General features: G+C 36.1%; 2 protein-coding genes across 2 annotated transcripts; one reads left to right on the top strand and one right to left on the bottom strand.

Moving 5' to 3' along the window:
* The first annotated feature begins 12 nt into the window (after positions 1 to 12).
* Positions 13 to 693, top strand: LOC125476356 (mediator of RNA polymerase II transcription subunit 16-like). Its single transcript, XM_048582346.1, has one exon. It carries the CDS (start codon positions 13 to 15, stop codon positions 544 to 546), a length of 534 nt encoding a protein of 177 aa, XP_048438303.1. The 3' UTR covers positions 547 to 693.
* Positions 694 to 13774: 13081 nt separating this feature from the next.
* LOC103954015 (stem-specific protein TSJT1-like) lies at positions 13775 to 15440 on the bottom strand. The gene is made up of 4 exons (XM_009338742.3): positions 15138 to 15440; positions 14751 to 14991; positions 14518 to 14638; positions 13775 to 14190 (listed from the first exon to the last, which is right to left on the bottom strand). Exons 1-4 carry the CDS (start codon positions 15347 to 15349, stop codon positions 13997 to 13999), a joined length of 768 nt encoding a protein of 255 aa, XP_009337017.2. The 5' UTR covers positions 15350 to 15440; the 3' UTR covers positions 13775 to 13996.

The following is a 15440-nucleotide window of genomic DNA, read 5'->3' as shown; positions in this document are numbered from 1 at the left end:
TCTGAACAATACATGTCTCCTTATGATCCAGATGAGGGTCTATCAATTACAGGATGGAGAGTGCAACGCTGGAAATCATCACTTCAGCCTGTTGTTCTTCACCAAATATTTGGAAATCCTACTTCCAGTTTTGGTGGGCAGGCACCAATGCAAACTGTTTGGCTATCCAAAGTGGACACAAGCATACAACCAACTAGTGATTTTAAAAGTCACCAAGCAGCAGTGACAACAGCAACCACTGATGCAAGGAAGACTCCTGATTCTAGAACACTTGCTCGAATAGTCTATTCTGCTCATGGTGGAGAGATTGCTGTTGCTTTCCTCCGGGGTGGGGTTCACATCTTCTCTGGTTCGAACTTTTGTATACCTAGTGGAATATTTAAGCCAAAAACTGATGTCGGCCAGTACAGCTCGATTGAGAGTCCAGGTGGACATTCCGGGTTGGGTGTGTCACCCAAAGCATTGTTAAAATTGGGTTCCACCCCCAATAATATCAATGGAATGTCCAACCTTAATTTTCAAAACTTCAAGATGAGGCGAAGGTGAAAATGAATAGATTGGACGATGATTTATGTATGAATTTGCAAAACGGACTAAAAACGTGAGTTTGAACCCATGTTTTCTGTCAAAAATGCAAATTTTTTATTTTCTCCAAACATTTTCCATGAGCATAATGGAAAACTTTGTAAGGCATGTGGAAGTGGATTTATGATATATTGAGCAACAAATGTATATCTAGTATAATATTTAAGCTGAAAACTAAAAAAATAAGTGAAAAATATAGTAGTGAGACTCAAAAATAAGGTTCTACCCTCAAGAATCTTAACAGAAAGTCTTACCTTAATTTTCAAAACTTCATGGTGACGCGAATGTGAAAATAAATAGATTGAACGATGATTTAAATACGACCGGGCGAGGATCGATAGCGTGGTACCAATCTTTTCCAATTCCATTTTTTTTATTTATTTTCTGCTTTTTTGTTTATTCCTTTGAGTTTTTTTCTTCGTACATTACTTTGTCTGAGTAACCATTATTAAATTCAAATATCTTTAAATTTAGGTTTTAAATCATTGATTACAAATGTTTAAATATGTACGATAATAGATTTTGCATGAAAAAATATATTTTGAAGAATATGAGTTTGATAGTTTGTTGTTATGGTAAGAGAACTAAAAAACTAAAAAGAAAAAATTGAAAAGAGGGGTTCGGTACGAATCTAGCGATTCTTACTAGGAATTGTTGCTAACATGCTAACGACAGTTCTTGTTGAAAATCGGTAGCGAAGTACTGATCATATCCTTTTCTATTTAATTTATTTATTTGGAAGCAAGTTTACGATTTATTGAGCAACAAATGTATATTTAGTAGACTATTTAAGTCGAAAACTAAAAAAATAAGTGAAAAATATAGTAGGGAGGCCCAAAACATTGTTAAAATGGCGTTCCACCCACAAGAATATAACAAAAAGTATTACTATAATCTTCGAACTTCATGGTGAGGTGAAGGCTGTGACATCCCACATCGCCCAGGGAAGTGATCCTTAAATGTATATCTCATCCCTACCTAGCACGAGGCCTTTTGGGAGCTCACTGGCTTCGGGTTCCATCGGAACTCCGAAGTTAAGCGAGAAGGGGGCTAGAGCAATCCCATGATGGGTGACCCTCTGGGAAGTTGCTCGTGAGTTCCCAAAAACAAAACCGTGAGGGAATGGTAAGTCCAAAGCGGACAATATCATGCTACGGTAGTGGAGCGGGCCCTGGAAGTCGTCCCACCCGGGCCGGGATGTGACAATTTGGTATCAGAGCCTAACCCTGGTCGCGTATGTGCCGACGAGGACGTCGGGCCCCTAAGGGGGGTGGATTGTAACATCCCACATCGCCCAGGAAAGTGATCCTTAAATGTATATCCCATCCCTACCTAGCACGAGACCTTTTGGGAGCTCATTGGCTTCGGGTTCCATCGGAACTCCGAAGTTAAGCGAGAAGGGGGCTAGAGCAATCCCATGATGGGTGACCCTCTGGGAAGTTGCTCGTGAGTTCCCAAAAACAAAACCGTGAGGGAATGGTAAGCCCAAAGCGGACAATATCGTGCTACGGTAGTGGAGCGGACCCGGGAAGTCGTCCCACCCGGGCCGGGATGTGACAAAGGCAAAGTTTTTATTTTCATGAAATATTTTTTGCAAGCATTAAGCAAAATTTATAAGGCATTTGGAAGCGGATTTACAATTTATTGAGCAACAAATGTATACTTAGTAGACCATTTAAATCGAAATAAAAAAAATAAAGGAAAAATATAGTAGTGAGGCCCAAAACATTGTTAAAATTGCGTTCCACCCACAAGAATATAACGTAACATATTACTATAATTTTCAAACTTCACGGTCAGGTGAAGGTAAATATAAATAGTTTGTACGACATTTTATGTACGAATTTGTAAAAACTGACTAAAACCAATCAGCACCCACGTTTTTTTGTTAAAAATGCAAAATTTTTATTTTCGCTAAATATTTTCTTTGAGCATTAAGGAAAATTTTATAAGGCATTTGGAAGCGGATTTACGATTTATTGAGCAACAAATTTATATTTAGTAGAGTATTTAAGTCAAAAACTTAAAAACTAAGTGAAAAATATAGTTGTGAGGCCCAAAACATTGTTAAAATAAGGTTCCACCCTCAAGAATGTTAACAGAAACTATTACTTTAATTTTCAAACTTAACGGTGAGGCGAAGGTGAAAATAAATAGTTTGAACAACGATTTATGTACAAATTTGTAAAAACTAACAAAAAATCGTGAGTGTAACACCAATGTTTTTTGTCAAAAAGGCAAATTTTTTATTTTCGCGACACATTTTCCATGAGCATTAAGGAAAATTTATAAGGCATTTGGAAGCGGAATTACAATTTATTGAGCAACAAATGTATATTTAGTAGATTATTTGTGTCGAAAACTAAAAAAATAAGTGAAAAATATAGTCGTGCGGCCCACAACATTGTTAAAATTGGGTTCCACCCTCAAGATTACAACAAAAATAATTACTATAATTTTTAAACATCATGGTGAGGTGAATGTAAAAATAAATATTTTGAATGACGATTTATGTACGAATTTGTAAAAACTGACCAAAAACAATGAATGTTAACACACGTTTTTTGTCAAAAATACAAATTTTTTATTTTCTCGAAAAATTTTCCGGGAGCATTAAGGAAAATTTTACAAAGCATTTGAAAGCGTATTTACAATTTATTGAGCTACAAATGGATATTTAGTAGACTATTTAAGTCAAACACTAAAAAAATAAGTGAACAATATAGTAGCGAGTCCTAAAACATTGTTAAAATGGGGTTCCATCCTCAAGAATATAACAAGAAGTACTACTATAATTTTCAAACTTCACGATTAGGCGAAGGTGAAAATAAATAGTTTGAACGACGATTTATGTACGAATTTGTAAAAATTGACTAAAAACTATGAGTGTTAATCCACGTTGTTTTGGTCAAAAATGCAAATTTTTATTTTTGGGCAATATTTTCCGCGAGCATTAAGGAAAACTTTATAAGGTGTTTGGAAGCAATTGTATGATTTATTGAGCAACAAATATATACTTAGTAGAATATTGAAGCCGAAAACTGAAGAAAAAAAATATGTGAAAAATAAAATAATGCGGACCAAAACATTGTCAAATGGGGTTCCACCCTCAAGAATTTCAATGGAAAGTCTCACCTTAATTTTCAAAACTCCACACTGAGGTGAAGCTAAAAATAAATAGATTGAGCAGTGATTTATGTACGAATTTGCAAAACCGACTAAAAGCAGTGAATGTTAACCCATGTTTTTTTGGTCAAAAATGAAAATTTTTATTTTTGAAAAATATTTTCTGCGAGCATTATGGAAAACTTTATAAGGTGTTTGGAAGTGGTTTTGTGATTTATTGAGCAACAAATGTATACTTAGTAGAATATTTAAGCCGAAAACTGAAAAAAATAAGTGAAAAATACAATAGTGAGAACCAAAACATTGTCAAATGGGGTTCCACCCTCAAGAATCTCAACGAAAAGTTTTTTCTTAATTTTCAAAATTTCACGATGAGGCGAAGGTGAAAACAAATAGATTGAACGATGATTTGTGTACGAATTTGTAAAACCGACTAAAAATCGTGAGTGTTAACCCACATTTTTTTGGTCAAAAATGCAAATTTTATTTTTGGGCAATATTTTCCGTGAGCATTAAGGAAAGCTTTATAAGGTGTTTGGAAGCGGTTTTATGATTTATTGAGCAACAAATGTATACTTAGTAGAATATTTAAGCTGAAAACTAAAAAAATAAGTGAAAAATAGAATTGTGAGGACCAAAACATTGTCAAACGGGGTTCCACCCTCAAGAATCTCAACGGCAAGTCATACCTTAATTTTCAAAATTTCACAGTGAGGTGAAGGTGAAAAAAAATAGATTGAATGAATGATTTATGTACGAATTTGTAAAACCGACTAAATCGTGAGTTCCCACGTTTTTTTGGTCCAAAATGCAAATTTTTGTTTTTGCAAAATATTTTGTGCGAGCAATAAGGAAAATTTTATAAGGTGTTTGGAAGCGGTTGTACGATTTATTGAGCAACAAATGTATATTTGGTAGAATATTTAAGCCGAAAACTGAAGAAAAAAAATATGTGAAAAATACAATAATGTGGACCAAAACATTGTCAAATGGGGTTCCACCCTCAAGAATCTCAATGGAAAGTCTCACCTTAGTTTTTAAAACTCCACATTGAGGTGAATCTAAAAATAAATAGATTGAACGGTGATTTATGTACGAATTTGCAAAACCGACTAAAAACAGTGAATGTTAACCCATGTTTTTTTGGTCAAAAATGAAAATTTTTATTTTTGTAAAATATTTTTTGCAAGCATTATGGAAAACTTTATAAGGTGTTTGGAAGCGGTTTTATGATTTATTGAGCAACAAATTATACTTAGTAGAATATTTAAGCCGAAAACTGAAAAAATAAGTGAAAAATACAATAGTGGGGACCAAAACATTGTCAAATGGGGTTCCACCCTCAAGAATCTCAATGGAAAGTCTTATCTTAATTTTCAAAATTTCACGATGAGGCGAAGGTGAAAACAAATAGATTAAACGATGATTTATGTATGAATTTGTAAAACCAACTAAAAATTGTGAGTTACACCCACGTTTTTTTGGTAAAAAATGAAAATTTTTATTTTTAGGCAATATTTTCCACGAACATTAAGGAACACTTTATAAGGTGTTTGGAAGTGGTTTTATGATTTATTGAGCAACAAATGTATACTTAGTAGAATATTGAAGCCGAAAACTGAAAAAATAAGTGAAAAATACAATATTGAGGACCAAAACATTGTCAAATGGAGTTCCACCCTCAAGAATGTCACATCCCCGCCCGGGTGGGACGACTTCCCGGGCCCGATCCACCACCGTAGCACGATATTGTCCGCTTTGGGCTTACCATTCCCTCACGGTTTTGTTTTTGGGAACTCACGAGCAACTTCCCAGTGGGTCACCCATCCTGGGATTGCTCTAGCCTCCTTCTCGCTTAACTTCGGAGTTCCTATGGAACCCGAAGCCAGTGAGCTCCCAAAAGGCCTCGTGCTAGGTAGGATGAGAATATACATTTAAGGATCAGTCCTCTGGGCGATGTGGGATGTCACAATCCACCCCCCTTAGGGGCCCGACGTCCTCGTCGGCACATTTCCGGCCAGGGATAGGCTCTGATACCAATGTCACATCCCCGCCCGGGTGGGACGACTTCCCGGGCCCGATCCACCACCGTAGCACGATATTGTCCGCTTTGGGCTTACCATTCCCTCACGGTTTTGTTTTTGGGAACTCACGAGCAACTTCCCAGTGGGTCACCCATCCTGGGATTGCTCTAGCCTCCTTCTCGCTTAACTTCGGAGTTCCTATGGAACCCGAAGCCAGTGAGCTCCCAAAAGGCCTCGTGCTAGGTAGGATGAGAATATACATTTAAGGATCAGTCCTCTGGGCGATGTGGGATGTCACAATCCACCCCCCTTAGGGGCCCGACGTCCTCGTCGGCACATCACGGCCAGGGTTAGGCTCTGATACCAATGTCACATCCCGGCCCGGGTGGCACCACTTCCCGGGCCCGCTCCACCACCGTAGCACGATATTGTCCGCTTTGGGCCCCGACCACGCCCTCACGGTTTTGTTTCTGGGAACTCACACGAGAACTTCCCGATGGGTCACCCATCCTGGGATTGCTCTAGCCTCCTTCTCGCTTAACTTCGGAGTTCCTATGGAACCCGAAGCCAGTGAGCTCCCAAAAGGCCTCGTGCTAGGTAGGATGAGAATATACATTTAAGGATCAGTCCTCTGGGCGATGTGGGATGTCACAATCCACCCCCCTTAGGGGCCCGACGTCCTCGTCGGCACATTTCCGGCCAGGGATAGGCTCTGATACCAATGTCACATCCCCGCCCGGGTGGGACGACTTCCCGGGCCCGATCCACCACCGTAGCACGATATTGTCCGCTTTGGGCTTACCATTCCCTCACGGTTTTGTTTTTGGGAACTCACGAGCAACTTCCCAGTGGGTCACCCATCATGGGATTGCTCTAGCCTCCTTCTCGCTTAACTTCGGAGTTCCTATGGAACCCGAAGCCAGTGAGCTCCCAAAAGGCCTCGTGCTAGGTAGGATGAGAATATACATTTAAGGATCAGTCCTCTGGGCGATGTGGGATGTCTGACATCCCGGCCCGGGTGGCACGACTTCCCGGGCCCGATCCACCACCGTAGCACGATATTGTCCGCTTTGGGCTTACCATTCCCTCACGGTTTTGTTTTTGGGAACTCACGAGCAACTTCCCAGTGGGTCACCCATCCTGGGATTGCTCTAGCCTCCTTCTCGCTTAACTTCGGAGTTCCTATGGAACCCGAAGCCAGTGAGCTCCCAAAAGGCCTCGTGCTAGGTAGGATGAGAATATACATTTAAGGATCAGTCCTCTGGGCGATGTGGGATGTCACAATCCACCCCCCTTAGGGGCCCGACGTCCTCGTCGGCACATTTCCGGCCAGGGATAGGCTCTGATACCAATGTCACATCCCCGCCCGGGTGGGACGACTTCCCGGGCCCGATCCACCACCGTAGCACGATATTGTCCGCTTTGGGCTTACCATTCCCTCACGGTTTTGTTTTTGGGAACTCACGAGCAACTTCCCAGTGGGTCACCCATCCTGGGATTGCTCTAGCCTCCTTCTCGCTTAACTTCGGAGTTCCTATGGAACCCGAAGCCAGTGAGCTCCCAAAAGGCCTCGTGCTAGGTAGGATGAGAATATACATTTAAGGATCAGTCCTCTGGGCGATGTGGGATGTCACAAGAATCTCAACATAAAGTCTTACCTTAATTTTCAAAACTTCACAGTGAGGCAAATATGAAAACAAATAGATTGAACGATGATTTATGTACGAATTTAAAACGACTAAAAATCGTGAGCGTTAACGCACGTTTTTTTTGTCAACATGCAAATTTTTATTTTTGGGAAATATTTTCTACGAGCATTAAAGAAAACTTTATAACTTGTTTAGAAGCAGATTTATGATTTATTGTGAAACAAATGTATACTTAGTAGAATATTTAAGCCGAAAACTGAAAAATTAAGTGAAAAATATAATAGTGAAGACCAAAACATTGTCAAATGGGTTCCACCATCAAGAATCTTAACGGAAAATCTTCCCTTAATTTTCAAATTTTCATGGTGAGCCAAAGGTGAAAACATATAGATTTTACAATGATTTATGTGCGAATTTATAAAACTGACTAAAAATCGTGAGTGTTAACCCATGTTTTTTTGGTCAAAAATGCAAATTTTTATTTTTGGGTAATATTTTTCACAAGCATTAAGGAAAACTTTATAAGGTGTTTGGAAGCGGTTTGATGATTTATTGAGCAACAAATGTATTCTAAGTAAAATATGTAAACCAAAAACTGGAAAAAAAATAAGTGAAAAATACAATAGTGAAGACCAAAACATTATCAAATGGGGTTCCACCGTCAAGAATCTCAATGGTAAGTCTTACCTTAATTTTCAAAATTTCACGATGAGGCAAAGGTGAAAGCAAATAGTTTGAACGACGATTTGTGTATGAATTTGTAAAACCGATTAAAAATATTGAGTACCCACGCTTTTTGGTGAAAAATATAATTTTTTATTTTCGCAAAATATTTTTCGTAAGCTCTAAGGAAAACTTTATAAGGCATTTGGAAGCATTTTTACAGCTTTTTGAGCAATAAATGTATATTTAATATAATATTTAACATGAAAACTAAGAAAATAAGTAAAAAAAACACAGTTGTGAGGCTCAAAACATTGCTAAAATGGGGTTGCATCCTCCAGAATATCAACAAAAGTCTAACTTTAATTTTCAAAATTTCACAATGAGGTGAAGGTGAAATAATTACATTGGACTATGATTTATGTACAAATTTACAAAACTAACTAAAAATCGGGAGTGCTAACCCCTGTTTTTGGTGAAAAATGTGAATTTTGTATTTTCACGAAATATTTTCCATGAGCTTTCAGGAAAGCTTTATAAGGCATTTGGAAGTAGTTTTACAACTTTTTGAGCAATAAATGTATACTTAGTATAATATTTAAATCGAAAAGTAAGAGAATTTGGGAAAAATAAGATTGTAAGTGTTAACCCACGTTTTTTTGGTAAAAAATGAAAATTTTTATTTTTGCAAAATATGTTCTGCAAGCATTAAGGAAAACTTTATAAGGTGTTTGGAAGCGGTTTTATGATTTATTGAGCAACAAATGTATACTTAATAGAATATTTAAGCCGAAAACTTAAAAAATAAGTGAAAAATACAATAGTGAGGACCAAAACATTGTCAAATGGAGTTCCACCCTCAAGAATCTCAACGGAAAGTCTTACCTTAATTTTCAAAATTTCACGGTGAGACAAAGGTGAAAACAAATGGATTGAACGATGATTTATGTATGAATTTGTAAAACCGACTAAACATCGCGAGTGTTAACCACTTTTTTTTTTTTGTCAAAAATGCAAATTTTTATTTTTGTGAAATATTTTTCGCGAGGATTAAGGAAAACTTTATAACATGTTTGGAAGCAGTTTTATGATTTATTGAGTAAAAAATGTATACTTAGTAGAATATTTAAGCCGAAAACTGAAAAAATAAGTGAAAAACACAATAGTGAGGACCAAAACATTGTCAAATGGAGTTCCACCCTCAAGAATCTCAACAGAAAGTCTTACCTTACTTTTCAAAATTTTTACAGGGAGGTGAAGCTGAAAATAAATAGGTTGAATGGTGATTTATGTATGAATTTGCAAAACCGACTAAAAGTAACACCCACGTTTTTTTGTCAAAAATGCAAATTTTATTTTTGAGAAATATTTTCCACGGGCATTGAAGAAAACTTTATAAGGTGTTTGGAAGTGGGTTTATGATTTATTGAGCAACCAATGTTTACTTAGTAGAATATTTAAGATGAAAACATAAAAAATGAGTGAAAAATACAATAGTGATAACCAAAACATTGTCAAATGGGGTTCCACCCTCAAGAATCTCAAAGGAAAGTCTTACCTTAATTTTCAAAATTTTTACGGGGAGGCGAAGGTGAAAACAAACAGATTGAAAGATGATTTATTTACGAATTTGTTAAACCGATTAAAAAATGTGTGTGTTAACCCACGTTTTTTGGGTCAAAAATGCAAATTTTTATTCTTGCAAAATATTTTCCACGAGCATTAAGGAAAACTTTGTAACGTGTTTGGAAGTGGTTTTATGATTTATTGAGCAACAAATGTATACTTAGTAGAATATTTAAGCTGAAAACTAAAAAAATAAGTGAAAAATACAATAGTGAGGACCAAAACATTGTCAAATGGGGTTCCACCCTCAAGAATCTCAATGGAAAGTTTCACCTTAATTTTCAAAACTTCACATTGTGGCGAAGCTGAAAATAAATAGATTAAACGGTGATTTATGTACGAATTTGCAAAACCGACTAAAAGTCGTGAGTATTAACCCACATTTTTTTTGTCAAAAATGCAAATTTTTATTTTTGCGAAATATTTCCCGCAGGCTTTGAGGAAAACTTTATAAGGTGTTTGGAAGCAGGTTTATGATTTATTGAGCAACAAATGTATATTTAGTAGAATATTTAAGACGAAAACTTAAAAAATAAGTGAAAAATACAATAATGATAACCAAAACATTGTCAAATGGGGTCCACCCTCAAGAATCTCAACGGAAAGTCTTACCTTAATTTTCAAAATTTCACGGTGAGGCGAAGGTGAAAACAAACAGATTGAACGATGATTTATTTACGAATTTGTAAAACCGACAAAAAATCGTGAGCATTAAGGAAAACTTTATAACGTGTTTGGAAGCGGGTTTAGGATTTATTGAGCAACAAATGTATACTTCGTAGAATATTTAAGCCGAAAACTGAAAAAATAAGTGAAAAATACAATAGTGAGGACCAAAACATTGTCAAATGGGGTTCCACACTCAAGTTAACCCATGTTTTTTGGGAAAAACTCAAATTTTTTATTCTCGTGAAATATTTTTCATGAGCATTAAGGAAAACTTTATAAGGCATTTGGAAGCGGTTTACGATTTATTAAGCAATAATCAATATTTAGTAGAATATTTAAGCTGAAAACTAAAAAATAAGTGAAAAATATAGTAGTGAGCCCCAGAATATAGCAGTTAATTAATACCCACGTTTTTTTTGTGAAAAATGAAAATTTTTATTTTCTCAAAATGTTTTCCGTTAGAGCCTTACATTGATTTTTAAAACTTCACAGTGAGGCGAATGTGAAAATATTAGATTGAACAATGATTTAAGTACGAAATTTTAAAACCGACTAAAAACAGTAAGTGTTGTCCCATATTTCTTGTGAAAAATGTAAATTTTTTATTTTTGCAAAATATTTTCCGTGGGCATTAAAGAAAACTTTATACGGCATTTGGATGCAGTTTTACGATTTATTGAACAACAAATATATATTTAGTAGAATATTTAAGACGAAAACTAAAAAAGTAAGTGAAAATTATTTAGTGACATTGTCGTAAACGTGTTCCACCCTCAAGAATACCAACGGAAAGTCTTACATTAATTTTTAAAACTTCACAGTAAGGCAAAAGTGAAAATAAATAGATTGAACGATGATTTATGTACGAATTTGTCAAACCAACTAAAAACAATGAGTTACTCAAATTTTTTATTTTCATGAAATATATTTTGTGAGCATGAAGGAAAACTTTGTTAGTGTAACATCCCACATCGCCCAGGGAGTGATCCTTAAATGTATATTCCCAACTCTACCTAGCACGAGGCCTTTTGGGAGCTCACTGGCTTCAGGTTCCATGGGAACTCCAAAGTTAAGCGAGTTGCTCGGGAGAAGTCACATCCCAGCCCGGGCGGGACCACTTCCCAGGCCCAACTCTACCGTAGCACAATATTGTCCGCTTTGGGCCCCCAGCACACCCTCACGGTTTTGTTTTTGGGAACTCACACGAGAACTTCCCGATGGGTCACCCATCCTGGGAATGCTCTCGCGCGCTACTCGCTTAACTTCGGAGTTCCCATGGAACCCGAAGCCAGTGAACTCCCAAAAGGCCTCATGTTAGGTAGAGTTGGGAATATACATTTAAGGATCACTCCCCTGAGCGATGTGCGATGTTACAGTAAGCATTTGGAAGTAGATTTACAATATATTGAGCAACAAATGTATATTTAGTAGAATATTTAAGCAAAAAACTATAAAAATAAATGAATAAATAAATAAAAGTGAAAAATGTGGTAGTGAGGCCCAAAATATTGTCAAATGGGGTTCAACCCTCAAGAAAGATGATTTAAGTAAGACTGGGCAAGAACGGTAATGTGGTACCGATGCTTCCTATTCCAATTTCTTTAATTTATTTGAGTAACCACTACTAAATTAAAATATCTTTAACTTTAGGTTTAAAAACGTTGATTACAAGTGTTTAAATATGAATAATAATGAATTTTGCACGGAAAAATATATTTTAAAGAACATAAATATGATAGTTTGTTGTTATGGTAAGAGAAATAATCAATATTTAGTAGACTATTTAAGCTGGAAACTAAAAAATAAGTGAAAAATATAGTAGTGAGCCCCAGAATATAGTAGTTAACTTAATACACACGTTTTTTGTGAAAAATGCAAATTTTTATTTTCTCGAAATGTTTTCCGTTAGCATTAAGGAAGCCTTACTTTGATTTTCAAAACTTCACGGTGAGATGAACGTGAAAATACTAGATTGAACAATGATTTAAGTACAAATTTTTAAAACCAACTAAAAACAATAAGTGTTGTCCCATATTTCTTGTGAAAAATGTAAATTTTTTATTTTCACGAAATAATTTCCTTAGGCATTAAAGAAAACTTTATACGGCATTTGGATGTAGTTTTATGATTTATTGAACAACAAATATATATTTAGTAGAATATTTAAGACAAAAACTAAAAAAGTAAGTGAAAATTATTTAGTGACATTGTCGTAAACGTGTTCCAACCTCAAAAATACTAACGGAAAGTCTTACATTAATTTTTAAAACTTCATAATGAGGCAAAAGTGAAAATAAATAGATTAAACGATGATTTATGCACGAATTTGCCAAATCGACTCAAAACAATGAGTTACTCAATTTTTTTATTTTCACGAAATATATTTTGTGAGCATGAAGGAAAACTTTGTAAGGCATTTGGAAGTAGATTTATGATGTATTGAGCAATAAATGTATATTTAGTAGAATATTTAAACAGGAAAAAAAGGTGAAAAATGTAGTAGTGAGGCCCAAAATATTGTCAAATGGGGTTCAACCCTCAAGAAAGATGATTTAAGTACGACTGGGCAAGAATCGGTAGCGTGGTACCGATCTTCCTATTCCTATTTCTTTAATTTATTTGAGTAAACACTATTAAATTAAAATATGTTTAACTTTAGGTTTAAAAACGTTGATTACAAGTGTTTAAATATGAATAATAATGAATTTTGCATGGAAATATATATTTTAAAGAACATAAATATGATAGTTTGTTGTTATGGTAAGAGAAATAAAAGAAAAATTAACAACAAAAAAAAAGCTAAAAAAGAAAAAAAAATTGAAAAGGGAGATCGGTACGATGATAGCGGCTAGTATGAAGTAAAGTCGCTAACTTGATAGCGACCATTTCTGTTGACAATCAATAGTGAAGTACTGATCGTATCATTTTCTATTTTTTTTTTCATTGATTTTTTTTTCTTCCTATCTTATTTTATTTAGATTCAAATACCATTAGATTCATATTTATATCTTCGTTTTTGAGTGTTTTCACATGGATTATAAGTAAATTTTCACCGAAAATATATTTTGTAGAACATGAAGATAATATTTTGGTGTTATGGAAAGGAAAAGAAAAATTTAACAAAAACAAAAAATCATAAAATTGATAAAATTGATGGTTTAGGCCAGAAGTAGCCCAAGCTCAACGAGCTCAGGCATTAGCCGCAGCCCATACTCATGCCTTCGGGAATGCCCAAGGCGCAGCAGAAGCAGTTGATGCCCATGAGATTTCTGGTTTAGGAGTGTGTGAAGAGTAATGGGTCGTAAAATAACACCATAAGTTTTGGCTCGCTACAGAGTAGTAGAGAATTTTTTTTTTTTTTTTTTTTTTTAAGAAGAGGTTACTATGTTAAAAATGACGGCCTTAGTGTGAATTTTATCAGGATTTATTCAATATTTTCTAAAACAATATTCATTTTCTGGTTAAAATGTCACTAGTTGTAAACTTGGGAGATACAACTCCACAGAGTTCTTCATTCACAGTACATAGGTGCTCATTTAAAAAGGAAAAGAAATTACATAGGAATATATACATGAATTGAACAAACTAAATAAAAATAAAAGTTCCAAGTAATTATTCTTAGCCGTTAAACGTAAATAAGTTTCACTCCTTGATCTAGGCTGGTTGGCCCCATGCTGCCCAATTAGCTTCACTACCAACACGTGGCATGTTGGGAATCCTTGATTGGACGTCAACCTTGAAGGTGGCCCCACACATAACACCCTCACTATCAACTCTAGGCATTGCCTTCATCTTCTTGGTTGGATGCTCAAAGCTCATCAATCCTTGCTCACTGTGGAACATGCACCCTGCAACCAAAATTGCACCCATCAAAAAATGAGAAGCTAAATAATAATGTTAATTTCAATTTTATTATAAGGTTCACAATAGGTCGTGTTTGAGGAGAAATTTATCAATGCGTCAAGAATGTAGTCCGGCACACCAAATATCATAATACAAGTGGTTGAAATTTTTTTTTTCAATTATCCAACCACTTGATTATAGCACTTGGTGTATAGGACCATATTCCTTGGCACACTGAAAAATCTCTCGTGTTCGAGTTCAACCATTTTTGTATTTGTGCAAGTTTTGAGCCATGTAACTTGTCGTGTTAATGTTGATAGTGTTTTACATACCAGTTGGAAATGGGGCAAAAGATTTAGCACAGCTTTGTTTCATGACCCCCAAGTTGTCAGAAATCACCACCGAACCATCTGCTGCAATGCCCCAGAACATGCTAACCCCTTCATTAGCACCCTGCACAAAAACAAACCACAACCAGAAATGCTAAGAACACACGAACCATAAGCACAAATTTGATAAGGACACCCAGCCTCTGCTATCTGCATTTGATTCATTTGGCACTTACCAATGCAGCAAAGACGGTTCCAGCCTTGGTGTCATAAATCACAAAGCCAAAGCTTCCATCAAGATCCTTGAGGACCTGATCAGCTGGGTAAGGGCCGCGGTCGCGAAGAGTCCGATAGGCCTCCACCACAAACATGGCCTCATTGGTGCCCTTCGACAGCCCGTACTGCTTGATCAGGCTGCAGAGGTTGTTCAGGCCCCCAAGGAAAATGCAGTGTATGTTGTCCAATGAACAGAACACCCTGCAACGAATTAATCAATTATCAATTAAAAACAAAACAAGGATTTAGATTCGTGTTTACCCCAAATGTTGTATACAGAAATTCTACGTTTATGACGTTTGTTCGTTCGTTCTTAATGTCTGCATGTATATGCATGCAAGCATTACCGTTTTTGAGATGAGTAGGGGTTGGTTGGAGGAACATAAGCAAGCAAAGCTGTGTTTCCAAAACAGACTGAAAATGCATTGTTTGGATCATGGCAGGACATGAAGTCTTTGGCAATTTCTTGAGGCTTCATGGCGGGATTGACGGAGGCAGCGGTGGGGCTGTGGAGCTCCTGCGGTGGCTGCACTACTTCCTTGTTGAATATTGCCAGCATTTTCAATAACAGTTTTTGGATCTCAAATTTCTTAAACACAAAGGAGGGTACTAAGAAGTTGACACTGGCAAAGGGAGGTGATGGAGATTAA

The sequence above is a fragment of a genome, unplaced genomic scaffold (assembly GCF_019419815.1).
Source record: "Pyrus x bretschneideri cultivar Hongxiangsu unplaced genomic scaffold, Pyrus_bretschneideri_v1 Contig19, whole genome shotgun sequence".
NCBI lineage: Eukaryota > Viridiplantae > Streptophyta > Magnoliopsida > Rosales > Rosaceae > Pyrus > Pyrus x bretschneideri.
Note: the sequence above shows the minus strand (reverse complement) of the source record. Positions and strands in the feature narration are given on the sequence as shown.

Bases quoted from the DNA above. Each gene is read 5' to 3' on its own strand.
- LOC125476356 (XM_048582346.1), top strand. From the start codon at position 13: ATGTCTCCTTATGATCCAGATGAGGGTCTATCAATTACAGGATGGAGA.
- LOC103954015 (XM_009338742.3), bottom strand. From the start codon at position 15,349: ATGCTGGCAATATTCAACAAGGAAGTAGTGCAGCCACCGCAGGAGCTC. The intron at 14,992-15,137 runs GTAATGCTTGCA...AATTCGTTGCAG, and splicing joins CCCTACTCATCTCAAAAACG to GGTGTTCTGTTCATTGGACA. The intron at 14,191-14,517 runs GTATGTAAAACA...TTTTGGTTGCAG, and splicing joins TTTTGCCCCATTTCCAACTG to GGTGCATGTTCCACAGTGAG.